The sequence below is a fragment of the Microtus pennsylvanicus genome, chromosome 4 (genome assembly GCF_037038515.1).
Source record: "Microtus pennsylvanicus isolate mMicPen1 chromosome 4, mMicPen1.hap1, whole genome shotgun sequence".
In the NCBI taxonomy this organism is placed as follows: domain Eukaryota; kingdom Metazoa; phylum Chordata; class Mammalia; order Rodentia; family Cricetidae; genus Microtus; species Microtus pennsylvanicus.
This window is the reverse complement of record NC_134582.1, coordinates 12,420,197-12,434,122: the sequence shown is the minus strand read 5'-3', so window position 1 is coordinate 12,434,122 and position 13,926 is coordinate 12,420,197. Positions and strand designations below refer to the sequence as shown.

At 44.2% G+C, this 13,926-nt stretch overlaps 1 protein-coding gene across 4 annotated transcripts in view; it reads left to right on the top strand.

The window, feature by feature from the left end:
• Myo5b (myosin VB) overlaps positions 1-11,464 on the top strand; it is a 272,874-nt gene extending 261,410 nt beyond the window's left edge. For all 4 annotated transcript variants that reach the window (XM_075968281.1, XM_075968283.1, XM_075968282.1 and 1 more), the window contains 5 exons: positions 173-323; positions 720-1,005; positions 2,306-2,480; positions 4,151-4,231; positions 10,964-11,464. In XM_075968281.1, coding sequence (XP_075824396.1) covers positions 173-323; positions 720-1,005; positions 2,306-2,480; positions 4,151-4,231; positions 10,964-11,116 — 846 coding nt within the window. In that variant the 3' untranslated portion in view covers positions 11,117-11,464. The remainder of the gene's footprint in view (positions 1-172; positions 324-719; positions 1,006-2,305; positions 2,481-4,150; positions 4,232-10,963) is intronic.
• The last annotated feature ends 2,462 nt before the right edge of the window (positions 11,465-13,926 follow it).

Below are 13,926 nucleotides of genomic sequence, written 5' to 3'. Positions count from 1 at the left end.
TTTCCTCTACCTTCGAGGTCCAGGGCCATTCCAAGGCATTGTGTTTCCTAGAGCCGTATACACAGAGAAGGCCTGAGTGAAGCCCTGCAAACAGAAGTTGTTAAGGTGGCCCAAGCCCCAGGTGAACAGAGCCCAGGAGACCCCAGACGCTCACTCATGTCTTCCTCCTCAGGGCTTCATGACGCAGAACACCCCGAAGCAGAATGAGCACTGCCTCAAGAACTTTGACCTCACTGAATATCGGCAGGTGCTAAGCGATCTTTCCATTCAGATCTATCAGCAGCTCATTAAAATTGCCGAGGGCTTGTTACAACCTATGATAGGTAAGCCGCTGCTGGGGGCTGCTAGCAGTGCATGTCCTGGGGTCTGGAGGAAGAGCGGGGTTGTGACAAGCTTGCCTTACTTTGTAGCAATCAGGTGTTACCGACTGTGGCCTCCACAAAGCCACGCCCATTCTGGGGTAGGCACGAGGTAGACAGAATCCAGCTAGTATATATCCATTTTCTTTGTCCCATCCCCAATGAATTTAAGTGACAATTCGCTCCATAGTTATTCTATGTCAGACGAAGATCCACCACATTCAAAATTCTTTGCCAAATGTGTTAAGTCCTTGCCTATGTTGACCCCGTGCACCCCGAATGGTTTCATTGAGCTGACTAGACCTACAGCAGAGTTTTGAGGGGGACATACAAACTTCTCTAACCATGTCTTCCTTTCAGTTTCTGCCATGTTGGAAAACGAGAGTATCCAGGGGCTATCTGGTGTGAGGCCAACTGGTTACCGGAAGCGCTCCTCCAGCATGGTGGATGGAGAGAACTCCTACTGCCTGGAGGCCATCATCCGCCAGATGAATTCATTTCATACTGTCATGTGTGACCAGGGCCTGGACCCTGAGATTATCCTTCAGGTGTTCAAGCAGCTCTTCTACATGATCAACGCTGTGACCCTTAACAACCTGCTCCTGCGGAAAGATGCCTGCTCTTGGAGCACAGGCATGCAGCTCAGGTGAGAGAGGTGCTCGTGCCAGCACGAGGAGACTGAGGGGCCCGACACGGGCTGGGGACAGGACACAAGACAGGTGGCCCTTGTCATAGTCGGTATGTGACTCAAATCCATCACCTTTTTATTGATTGGTAAAGTGCACCCAGCTGAGACAGTGACCTGGTAAACCAACTAGTACAGAGATGTTCACACTAGCTTAGCGGTCCTCAACTGCTCTTTAAAGACTAACGGATGTGCTAGGTCAGCGAGAAAGATGGGTAAGTTATGAGTTATCAGGGCTCTCAAGTATAAAAGTTTGCAAATACTAAATATTAATTTTAGTTTAGTATATTTAGTGCTTCCCTCCCTGTTAATATGTAGACACATTAGGTGTTTCATCTTTGCTTAATTTTAAGCATGCATTCATCTATTCATTCTTTACTCAAGATATAGTAACTGAATGCTAGGCACGCTGCAGTTTGGTTTTTTTAACGTGTGTGTGCATATAGGAGTGGTACATACAAGAACATGTGGAGGCTAGAGAACACCTCAAACATCCACTTTAAAAAAGGTCTCACTGAACTGGAACTTACCAGAGTTGTCTAGGCTGACTGGTCAACAAGGGGTCTCTGCCTCCCCAGCACCAGCATTACAACTTAGTGCCACCTTGCTCATTTTTGGTTGTGTTGTTGCTTGTTTTGTAGTATGTGTGTGCGTGCATGTGTGTATGCGTGTGTGTGTATCTGTGTGATTAAATATGTCGTCCTAGCCTGCGGTGATGGCACACGCTTTTAATCCCAGCACTCGGGAGGCAGAGGCAGGCGGATCTCTGTGAGTTCGAGGCCAGCCTGGTCTACAAGAGCTAGTTCCAGGACAGGCTCCAAAGCTACAAAGAAACCCTGTCTGGAAAAACCACATTAAACAAACAAATAAATATGTTGTCCTTATCGGCTTAGACCACGAAACCCAAAATGGACAAGTTCAACCACCATGCATGCTTCGGCATTACCAGGACATAAATTATTGGCTCAGCAGTTAGCAATACCTGCTCTTCCTAAGGTCCAGAGTTCAATTCCCAGCAACCACATGGTGGCTCACAACCATCTGTAATGAGATCTGTGTTTAAATATCGGTCTAGGAATCAAACTCAGGTCCTCATGCTTGCAAGGCAAACATTTTACAAACTGAGCTGTCCTGGCAAGCTTTGACCACATGAGAGAACTAAAGCGGGGGCTAGGATGACTCTCTTTACACCTAGCCTACAAAACACAGCAGGTACCCTACCCCATGAATTAACACAGCTTCCTTTTCACCTGTGGCTAAGGTACAACATAAGTCAACTTGAAGAGTGGCTTCGAGGAAAAAACCTTCACCAGAGCGGAGCAGTGCAGACCATGGAGCCTTTGATCCAGGCGGCCCAGCTCCTCCAGCTGAAGAAGAAAACCCAGGAGGATGCTGAAGCCATCTGCTCTCTGTGTACCTCCCTCAGCACCCAGCAGGTACAGCCGTTTGAGACCCGCGCTGGCCCCGCCAGTCTGTTCTTGCCAGAAGTTTTCTGATGCGGGGCTCCCAGCCTTGTTGATACGATTCCCATCTGCAACTGATGAAATGGTCTTAATGAAGCAGAGATCAGTTTGGTCTGTAAAACCCGATACCATTTCCCTGAAGCGTTCTGGTCCTTCCTATGTGCTAACTTAAAAGGTGGTAAACCTGCAAACCTTGATACCAACTTTTTAAAGTTGCGCGTACATGTGTACGTGTGCTATGATGTGTGTATATGGAGGGCAGAGGGAGGTGACTGGGAGGAACTGGTTCTCTCTCCCTTCCTGTGGGCTCGGGGAATTGAATTCAGGTAAACAGACTTAGTGGCAAGGGCTGTCACCCACCGTGCCCCTGCTGGCCTCATATCACAACTTTAAAAAACAATTCCAGATAGTTTCTTACCTAAAAGATTTTTTTTTCTGAATCTGTCAGTATGAGGCTGTTTGTTTTCCTTATATATTTTCCTTACAACTATAATTTTCATATGGTCATATTTTAAGACTCCATTTATATCATAGATGAAGCCTTAATGACCTAAAGGTACTTAAATATTATTTTAAAGTCCTCACCCTAAAATTGTATTTATACCATAATTTGGTTGTAGGCCTAGGACTAGTCTATAAAGAGTCCCCACATCTTGCCTTTGATCACGACCACTTAGAAACAGGCCACAGACAGAAGGGAAACCAGTCTCTTCCAATCAAGTGCATGGCCCTTCCCAGCCAATGCCTTTGTAGCCAGCTCTAAACTCAATCCAGCGAAGGCACATGCTTCTCTGACCTCCTCCACTGTCTGCAGAAGTGAACCAGAGAGCTCCTAAGAAAACTGCACATGTCCCTGTTTCCCAGCTCCCCAGCCCCAGGGACTGTTTTCCTTCTGAGTTTACTTATTACTTGTAGTTGGCCTTGCAGGAGGCCAGGGTACTTCCACCAAAACAACCACTAGCCAGACAAAAGGTTGTGTGAGATTAAGAAGAAAAGCTCACTTGCAAATAAATGGGTTTTTTTTTATTTTACTTTTTTAAATTTTTTATTTTATTTATTTTATTTATTTTATTTTATTTTTTATTTTATTTTTTATTTTATTTTTTATTTTATTTATTTATTTATTTATTTTGCTTTTTGCTTTATTCTCTGCATCCTTGGCTGTTCTGGAACTCACTCTGTCAAACAGGCTGGCCTCAAACTCACAGATCCCACCTGACTCTGCCTCCTGAGTGCTGGGATTAAAGGTGTGCTCTACCACCACCTGGCATAAATGAATTTTCTTAAGGAAGAGGCATAAGCATGGTTAAATGTGGCTAAGTAAGCCCTCTCTTATGTAAGGTACTCTTCTGAAAAACCTCTGAATTGCCAACAGAAAAGAGGGCCGGGGCTTCCGGACGGCAGTTCTCTGAACTCATTGTGTGTAAGCCACCAAGCATAGGGGAGGGGTGGACTCTGAGAATGCAGTGCAGGAGCTCAAACCCCGCAGGGGCAGCCGTGCGTGGCAACTCCATAAACGGCACCCTGACCACACACCTAGTGGGGTCTGACCAAAGAGTCATACACAGGCGTGATGTCGCTGTCACAGAGCCTTGTCTTCATTTTGTCTAATTCTGCACTAAACTTGGTTTTTATTCCAACAGATTGTCAAAATTTTAAACCTTTACACTCCCTTGAATGAATTTGAAGAGAGGGTGACAGTGTCCTTTATACGAACAATCCAGGTGAGTCTTGGGGAATTCATTTTATAAAGTCCTCGTCAGAAGCCGAAAAGGACATTGAAAAGGCATATTTTAATCCTCTCTTTACCAATGCTGGCTACACTGTGTGCCAGAAAAACCTGCATTCATAGGCTTCCTGCTTTAATGCACATGAACCTTAGTGCCCACTATAATATTGAATATTGCTATAGTGATAATAATAGTAATAGTAACACCCAGACAGGTGGACTTATCGTTGCCCCTCCCGACTCAAGCATTTCATTGGCTTGGAAACACCTCACTGAACCAAGGCACCAGGTAGAAATAACAAGGGTGCTTAATCTCAGTTCCACCCAGATGGAACTAAGAAATATCCTCTAAGAATTCAATCCAAACTCTCAGATCATGTCCCCGAACCTCACAGTCTTTGTCTTTGCAGATATGGTAGGAAGAAACTTCTTAGGCAGATGTGCGTTTAGATCCATCTTAAACATGAGCTTCTTAAGCAGAGCCCAGGGAGTTGTGGGTCTGGTGGAGGACCTTGTGTGACAGTGACTGACAGGAGCTGATTGTACTTCACAAAGCAGTGTCCCAGAGTGACATGCGGGACACTGAACAGACACATTATATTGGCCAGCATGACTGGGAAATGGAGGAACACGATCCAAAGAGGAGACCGGAGAAATGGAGATTTATCAAAGCTGCTAAAGAGGCCCCAGAAAACAAGAGCTCTGGTGTAGAATGCTGTTGTCCTGTTGACTGAGGTTTCTGTCCCAAAGAAATACACAGAGGCTTACATTAATTATAAACTGATTGGCCTAGTAGCTCAGGCTTCTTATTAACCCTTATGACTTATAATAACCCATAATTCTTGTCTGTGTTAGTCACGTGGCTTGGTACTTTGTCAGCACGGCAGTCACATCTTGCTTTCTCTGTGTCTGGATGACAACTGCAGACTGACTCCTTCCTCTTCCCACAATTCTGTTCTCTTCATCCCACCTATACTTCCTGCCTGTCTACTGGCCAGTCAGCATTTTATTAAAATACAAGTGACAGGGTACAGACCAGTGTCCCACAGCATTGTCCTTTGCAAGGCTGGGGTTTTGTTCCGAGATTTAAAAGAGATCCAGAGATTTAGAAAGAGTGCCCTGGCTCTGAAGAGAAGACCCATGGAGAAGAGTAAATGAACTTTAGCCTGGTATTTGAGCAGAGATGAAGCCAGAGGTCAAGGGACAGATGCCAAGTCAGACTAAAGGGAGCTGTTGCCTCAAGGACACTGGGGAAATGCCAGGGCCTGCTAAGCATGCAGCCCTCAGAGCAGGCCAGCTCACCCACACAAGGGATGCACCGTAGTGGGAGAGGGAGGGTGCTGAGTGGAAAGCTAGCCTAGGATGAGCGTAGAGTTAGCTCCTGAAGGCTGAGAATGGACTGGGAGACAGGAGAAACGCCATGGGATACCCCAACCCACTACTGATTTTTGTGGAGGTTTGAAAAGCAACCCAAACAAAAGTAAAAGTTTAGGAAGTCATTCTTGGATTTGAATCTGAGCCATGTGGGGGAAGGCCATAACTCACCATAAATTGGCAACAGCCATTTGCAAGAAGGGAGTTCAGTCCAAAGTAGACTGATAAATGCCAAGCAGGCTGCAGGCATGAGTGATGAAGGACATAGAGAAAACACCCTGGAGGGCAAGGGTTAGATACTGTCAGAAAATATGGCAATCCTGTCAAAAACTGTTCTGTTTTGCCAGCTATAATATGTCTGACTTTCACATATACATTAAAACACTTAAATATTAAAACTTATATACTGTAATCTTGGGAAGTGTTAACCCTACCACAAGGGTTTTCTACGAGACGTGTGAGTTTCCATTAACCGTGTGTAGGTGCCTTGAGCCCCAGGTGAAACTACTGTCGCACAGCCTCTCCTTTCTGCCCCCTTTTCTTTTTTACTTTTTCTTTTTGTTCCGAGATAGGGTTTCTTGGGGTAGCCTTGGCTATCCTGGAACTCACTCTTGTAGACCAGGCTGCCCTCGAACTCACAGAGATCCGCCTGCCTCTGCCTCCCAAGTGCTTGGATTAAAGGAGTGCGCCACCACCGCCTGGCCCGTCCCCTTTACATGATCGCCTCTAAATCTCTTACAGTTTTCTCAAGGTGTTGTTTAAGAACTTTATTGTTTTAAAACCTTGCAGATAAAAACATCACACATCAAAATTAACCAGACCCAGAGTCTATGACTTAATGAGCTCATATACAATTAGAATTGCCATTCAGAACAGAAGCTGTGAGTCCTCACATTAAATTTTACACTCTCAGTATTGGATATATTTTATGTACTTGTCTACCATCCAAAACAACAACAACAAAAAAGCCATGATTGAATCAGAACTGGAAAAACAATTGGGTTTATATCCGCTTTCACAACTCGTGTCCATTGCCTGCCTGCAGTCCTTGATCATCCTCTTATATTTAGCCTTTCTTGTTCTCGTCTCATGTTATACTGTACCATAGGTGCATCTCTTTATGCATATGCATATATTATTGACTAAATTCTGCATATGGAAATACTTGCTTTATTTCCTTCTGAGCTTGTGTGATCTCACTTCATATTACACATTCCAAGTCCACCCATTTTCCTGAAACTTTTGAACTTCATTTTTTTCTTTAATGCTGTATTCCATTGCATACCTAATGGAATATATATACCAGATTTTCGTTATCCGTGCATCTGTTTGTGGACAACCAGGTCTACAACTACTACAGAAATTCTCTAGAGTGGGGCATGGAGTGTCTCTGGGTAAATATTTATACCCAGGAGTGAAATAGCTGGATCTATTTTAATAGAAATAGTAGTTGTATTTTTTAATTTTTTGAGAAGTCTCCAGATTTCCATAATGTCGTATTAATTTGCACTCTTACCAATAGTGCATAGGGTTCCTTTTCTCGCCACATAATGTCGTATTAATTTGCACTCTTACCAATAGTGCATAAGGTTCCTTTTCTCTCCACATAATGTCGTATTAATTTGCACTCTTACCAATAGTGCATAGGGCTCCTTTTCTCGCACATCCTCTTCTACATTCATTTCTGTTTTCTGATTTCTCGATGATAGTCACTCTGACTGGAGCAAAGTAGTATCTCAGAGTAGCTTTAATTTGCATTCCCCTGGTGACTTGGGGCATTACACACTTTTAAAAATAGCTATTGGCCATTTGTGTTTCTCTTTTTCCTTTGAAAGCCGTCTGTTCAGTTCTTTGGCCCATTTGCTGTGGGCAGTTTTATTCCCTCGGCATTTAATTTCTGCAATTCTTTGTCAGTGTTGACTGTTTGCCCCTGGCCTGAAGTGCAGCTGGTAAAGCTTTGGTCGCTCCTGGCCTGTGCTCTGTTGACCCTGCCTGCTGTGTTCTGTGCTGTGCTGAGACTTTGTCTTCATGCGGTCCATCAGTCGGTGCTGGGGTTGGTGCCCCTGCTGTTGGTGTTCTGTTTGAACACTCCGTGCCTACCCAATTACCTTGTTTTCGAAAAGTTCCCTCAAAGTTTCAGAGTTTGGGGTTTAAAGTTAAGGTCTCTGATCCATTTTAAATTGATGGTGTACAAGGTGAGAGATACAAATCTAATTCCGTTCTTCGGCAGATAAGAACCCTAGCTGTGCTAACACCATTTGTTAATGGTGATTAATTTGTTAATCTACTCTGTCCTTCTTTCCAGAGTAGATTTTTTTGCCTCCTTTGTCAAAAATTAAGTGGGCATCTCCAGGGATTTTAAACAGTGGTGCCCACGATGTAACTAATGAACTAAACTATGAGGAACAGAAGCACCAAGTGCCTTTCTGCCGAGCCTCCTGCTCTCTGCCGTCATGGCTGGGTGGCCATTCTGTAGGAACCAATTCAGCTCTCAGTAAGCAAGCATGCCGGATCCCAGCAGAGCAGCCACTGGTGCCCTGAGTCAATGAAGCTTGTGGCTTTTCCTCTGTAACTAGCCTCACCTTCCCCAAACGCCTCTTCCTCTTGTGTCCTACTGATCTGTCCAGCTGCTGTGGATTCTGAGCGAATGACAGCCCTTGGTCTTCCAACTGTAATATTGGGTAACAATGAAACTCCAGAAAGTTATCCTATATGAAGACACTGTCACTATTTGAAACAATAGTGTGTAGTCCCAAAAAGGGAAAAACAACAGCAAACCTTTTGTGCCTCCAGGCGTGACCTGTGTTTTCCTGATGAGGATTTATGGACCTTCCCCTTGGCACCACTCCTGTATTTCAGTAACCTTGGTTAAAAGTACAGCTCCTGCCTGGAGTCTGTGGTTCAACCATTAACGGTTAATTCCAAGGCAGGAAGAACAAATACGACACTTGCCAGGTGCTGGTAACTGAACTCAGTGTATTGACTCTTGAGCCCCACAACCTTTCAAGAAAAGCTCTATCTCTCCCCACCCCCAAAGAGGAAATCTGTATGTATGTAATTTAGCTTTCTGTCGTTGTGGCACAGATAGTCAGCTTGCAAGGGAAAAGAGTTCATCTTGGTTCACGTTCAGATAGTTCATCCATGGTGAGTCAGCCTTGCTCTGTCTGAAAGCACACAGTACGTAATGATGCGGGCACTAGGCAGGGGTACCTGCTCACTGCACTACTGCCTGGGAGTGAGAGACAGCAAGGTCTGGAATGCCTGTATCTCTTCAAAGGCATGCCCCCGTGACCTAACTTCCATCCTAAAGTGTTCATCATGCCTGCTTACTGACCCCACCTCACAGTGCTATACCCTATCAGAAGTGGGAGACCAAAGCGTCCCACCATTAAAGGAGATCTCTCTCTCCCTTCAGTTCTGTCAATTAGGGCATCATATATTTTGTAGGCCTTGTTTCTAATTGTGCTTCCATCTGTAATTGTTCATGATGAGTTGAAACTTTTATCAAATGTCTTTGTCTCCAGAAATGACATAAATTTTCCTCTGTCCTTGAAGGAAATTTTATCAGATATAAAATTCTCATGTTCCATCCCGTCCTCGTACCCCCCCACTTTAGTGATGTCATCCTATTGCTTCCGAAAGTCCCCTGCATCTGATGAAAGATCAATGGCTAATCTCATTTCAGAATATCTGTGACACACTCATTTCTCTATTATTCTAAGATTCCCTGCCTTGGGGCTTTGACAATTTGTATGTCTCAGGGTGTGGGTTTATCTTGCTTAAAGTTCAATGAGCTTGGATGCACTCATACATACATACTGTCCATTGGGTTTGGGATGGGTTTAGTATACATACATACTGCCCATTGGATTTGGGATGGGTTTAGTATACATACATACTGTCCATTGGATTTGGGATGGGTTTAGTAAATGTTTTTCTGCCCCTCTTCCTCCTCATTTCTTTTTGGGACTTCTATAGTATGTATGTTGATACTTTGCTTCCTGGACCCTTGAGTTGTTTGTTTTCCATCAGGGTCTTGTTTTCCAGCATAGTCCAGGTTGACCTCAAACTTGCTATGTAACCAGGACTTTGAAGCCTGGTCCTCCTGCCTCCACGTTCCAAGTGCCAGGGTTATAGGGTGAACAGCACTGCACCTTCCCTAGCGTTCTCACTCATTCTTCCCTTTTGTAGACTTGGTCACCTCAACACTATTCTCTCCCAGCTCACTGAGTCTCCTGCCTACCTTCCCAAGTCTGCCGTAGAACTCCTTTAGTGAAATTCATTTTGGTTATTGTACTTTTCTTAAAACATCTGGCTTCAGAGAGGAGAAGAGGATTTGTCATTTTAAATATTCCAATTAATGCCACTAAGACCACTGTACCCCGAGAAAAACTTTATCTGACAATTATCCATGTTAGATCCCACCAGATGAACCAAAGTGCACAATCTCAAACTTTAGAGGTCAAAATCCCACTGCTTTCCCTGGCACCCCCAAACTACTCCAGGAACATGGGCCTCTATAGCCAGACTTGAGGCTGAAGAATGGGGCATATGAGCAGGTTCAGCTGCGTGCTCACAGAGATCAGCCTCTGTCTTGATCAAACAGGGTTATAATGGTCTCTAAGTGGGTCCCAGAATTTGAAATAGTTAACAAGGGTCACTCTTTCAGGCTCAGTAATTGTTTCAGTGAAGGGCTGACCTCGAGACTTCCTGCCTTGGCAATTTCCATGATGTTCATTCTGCAGGTGACAAAATTAAGACACAGGAAGGTTTGGACATTTGTTTAGGGCAGGGAGTCTTCCCCTAGAGCAGTTGTTCTCACCCTCTAGGTAGCAACCCCTTTGGGGGCTCCAACAACCCTTTCACAGGGTTGACCTAAAACCATTGGAAAACACAGGTATTTACATTATGATTCATAACAGTAGCAAAATTACAGTTATAAAGTAGCAATGAAATAATTTTATGGGGGAGGGGAATCTCCATAACATGAGGAACTGCATTGAAGCTTTGCACCATTAGGAAGGTTGTGAACCTGATTCATGAGCCATGCCACGACAGTCTTCCCATTGGATTTGCACTTAAGCCATAGTTTTGCCTTCTCCCTTAGCTGGAAGCATTAAAATAACTCTAGAACGGGGAATGTGTTTAACCATCTGATCTCCAACAATGTAAACTGGGATTTGTCTCCACTCCATGCTTCAGGGACATAGAAAGACCACATTCTCCTGATCCTGCACACCTTCTATATCATCTCAGAAATCTGCCTGTGCACCATGCCCACTAAGTTTGGTGAAGTTACTCGAACTTTTCAGGTTGTGCTAAATACTTACATGATCTTATTCTCTCCTCCCAGGCCCAACTACAAGAGAGGAATGACCCTCAGCAGCTCCTGCTGGACTCCAAACACATGTTTCCTGTTCTCTTTCCATTTAATCCGTCTTCTCTGACCATGGACTCAATCCACATCCCAGCATGCCTCAACCTGGAGTTTCTCAATGAAGTCTGAGGATGCGTGCTTCCAAGGCAAACAAGGAAGCACATGCAATCAGCTGAGAGAATTCTAGATCAATATGCCCAAAGTAGATCAAACCAGAGTTAGAGAACCCGTGGAGAGTACTGAACTAAAGGAAGTGACGCACACTGTCATTAGTTTTTGTATATGCTGCTCAGAATAAAAACACTTGAATGTGGAAGACTGTTAGAGGTTTGACTTGAGTTTAAACAAAGGCATGTCAAAATGAACAGCGCCACATAGCTCCAGTTGTCAGTTCCAGAGTAGAAGTGCCTAGCTGCGATCTCTGTGTGTAACTGGAGGATGTCCAAGTTAAGATAATATTAAAAATAATGACGTAAATTGCCTTCGTGGGTCTTTCAACAAATAATGATACTAATACCATAAACATGATGGATATTGATAAACCAAAGGGGTGTGTGAGCTCGTAGTGAGAGTTTTAAGAATAGTATGGGCCTGGGCCTCCATGGACGCTTCCCCAAGGTATTCCCTAACGCCGGTGAATGCAAGATGACGGTACCATTGGCCTCCAAACCAAACGTCATGTAGATTGTTTCAGCAAATTGGATGATGTGGACCCTGGTATGCTTGAGTTTTTGTGAGAGTCTCAGGTTTATGGGAGAGCCGCTCTAGCCATGCTGCCGTCACAAGGGCCATGTGTGAGAAAGGTGGAGTACAGTCTCCAGTGCCAGTCAGTGCCCTGAGACCAGCAAAGCCTCCGCAACACTGTAAATATGAAAAAATGGTAGGTGAGAATGGATAACATTTATCTGCAGGCCTAAAAACAGAACCAGCGTGAAAGCTTTTAACTCCCCAATGTTGCTAAACCTTCGACCAGGTTTCACAGCGCTCTGTGGATTCTAGACCCCAAAATCACAAGGGAAACAAACTTCAGTTCCAGAACCCAATTGTCTGAAAAGTCTCTGGAGGAGAAAGCGTGGTCACTAAGTTATTGTCCAAAGATTTATGGCTTTTTTTAGAAACTGCTTTGAAAGATTATAATAGCTTAGGGCCAACTTTCCCTTCTCAAGTTATTTTCAACATTTTTTTCAAACTTTAAAAATCAATGTAAATATTTTACTATAAAAGATTTAAAAGACTATTTAGTAATAATGGAACAGGCTTGTGTACTCGCTGCTCTTAGAATTTTGTTTTGCTCTGGGGGACCTTTTAGAACTCGAGAACAAAGGTTTGGTTGGACAACCTATAAATTCTTTCTACCCATTTTTATAATCAGTGTTTATTAAAAGTGTGTGCCGTCCCTATGACAGTAGCAGGTTGTTTGCAAATCGTACAAGAGCCTCATTATCACACTGAGATTTCTCCATACTTTAAAAGATCTCCCAGAGTGTTGCCCAGTTTAGAAGGTTCTTCGGAATACAGTAGACTCCAAGCCCTAAAATCCTGAGCTTCCCAGTCGTCCTTGCCTGCTGGGGCCAGAACAAGAAGCAGCATCTGGCTTGACTAAATCTGACGACAACAAATGCATTGTTATCTGCATCCTCCCTTCTGTGCCCACAATAAACACCACAGCTGCTCTTGGGGGTCTCTCTCCAAGAGCAGTACAGCTCCCACTCCTCAGTTACAGCCCCTGACATGTCAACCCCCAAATGCAAACCGTTTGGAAAGCCAGGAAAAAAAAGGAAAATAAAAAAAAAACCTGGATCTGTGGCTACCTCTTTAAAGTTATTAATGAAAATAATTTACCTTTTTAGTACACTTTAGTGTTCAAATGGACTCGTGTAAAGACCCATAAGAACACCAAAAATGCCTTGTTAAGTATTTTTAGGAGGTGGCACCTTCCCAAATGTGGCTCTGAGCCCATACACGGTTTAAAACCATCACCTTCCCATCCCCCCATCCTACCCCCTATGTGGGTTACTACTCTCCTGTTCCCGGTTGGTCAGGAGGTACAAAGGTTCACTAAATAAAAGCTTAGGAATTAGCCAGATGGAGAGAGGGGTTAACTAACCCTCTCTACAGCCTAAGAAACAACAGCTTCAGTTCTTCCAGAAGACCAGGGTTTCCACTGAGCTGTGCTTAGCAATACAGTGGTTGCTGGGCCTTTACAGCCTCCCTGTTTCATTGCAGATGTGGAGGGTGAAAGGGACCTTGTGAGAAACTCTAAGCATTTTTTTTAAACATTTTTTTTCTGTGTACTTCACCCCCCCCCCCCCGTGCAGGGGATTAACCCAGGTCCTCAGGCATATCAGGCGAGTACTCTACCCCTGAGCCTCCCTCAGCAGTGATTTCCCTTACCCTTTTAAAGCTCATTTGAAGAACTTCCCAGCTTCACAAAATCAACAATATCTTTTACTTTAAATAAATGCAACACAAGTTTGAACTCTTCTCTAGGTATCTCTGCTTCTGAGTAGTTACAATTCCACCACGTTCCTTTAGCAGTTGCTGAAATAACTGACTTCCCGCTCATTCCCTGAAGGAGTCGCTGTCGGAAGAACTTAATGTTCCTATGGGCTTCTGATTCATCCCATGAAGCAAGCACCTTCAAAACTAACCCATATTCACACATCCACCATTTGTGTTTCCAGCATCAGCACAGGGGTACTACCCACTTCTTAGAGTATGGGCGTGTTGCCACGGAAGCAGACAAGGATGTTATCTGTGCACATCCTCCCCAGGCCATCCCAGCTGCAGTTAGAGGGTCAGCATCCGTAGGCTCACTTCGCAGACCCAATGGTAGGCTTTTCCCCCCTTTCCATGGAACACATCATTGGAGTGGTTTCCTCTGATTTTTCTTAGGATAAAATGTCAAGGTTCTTGTGAAAACGAGGAGTTTAGAGAAT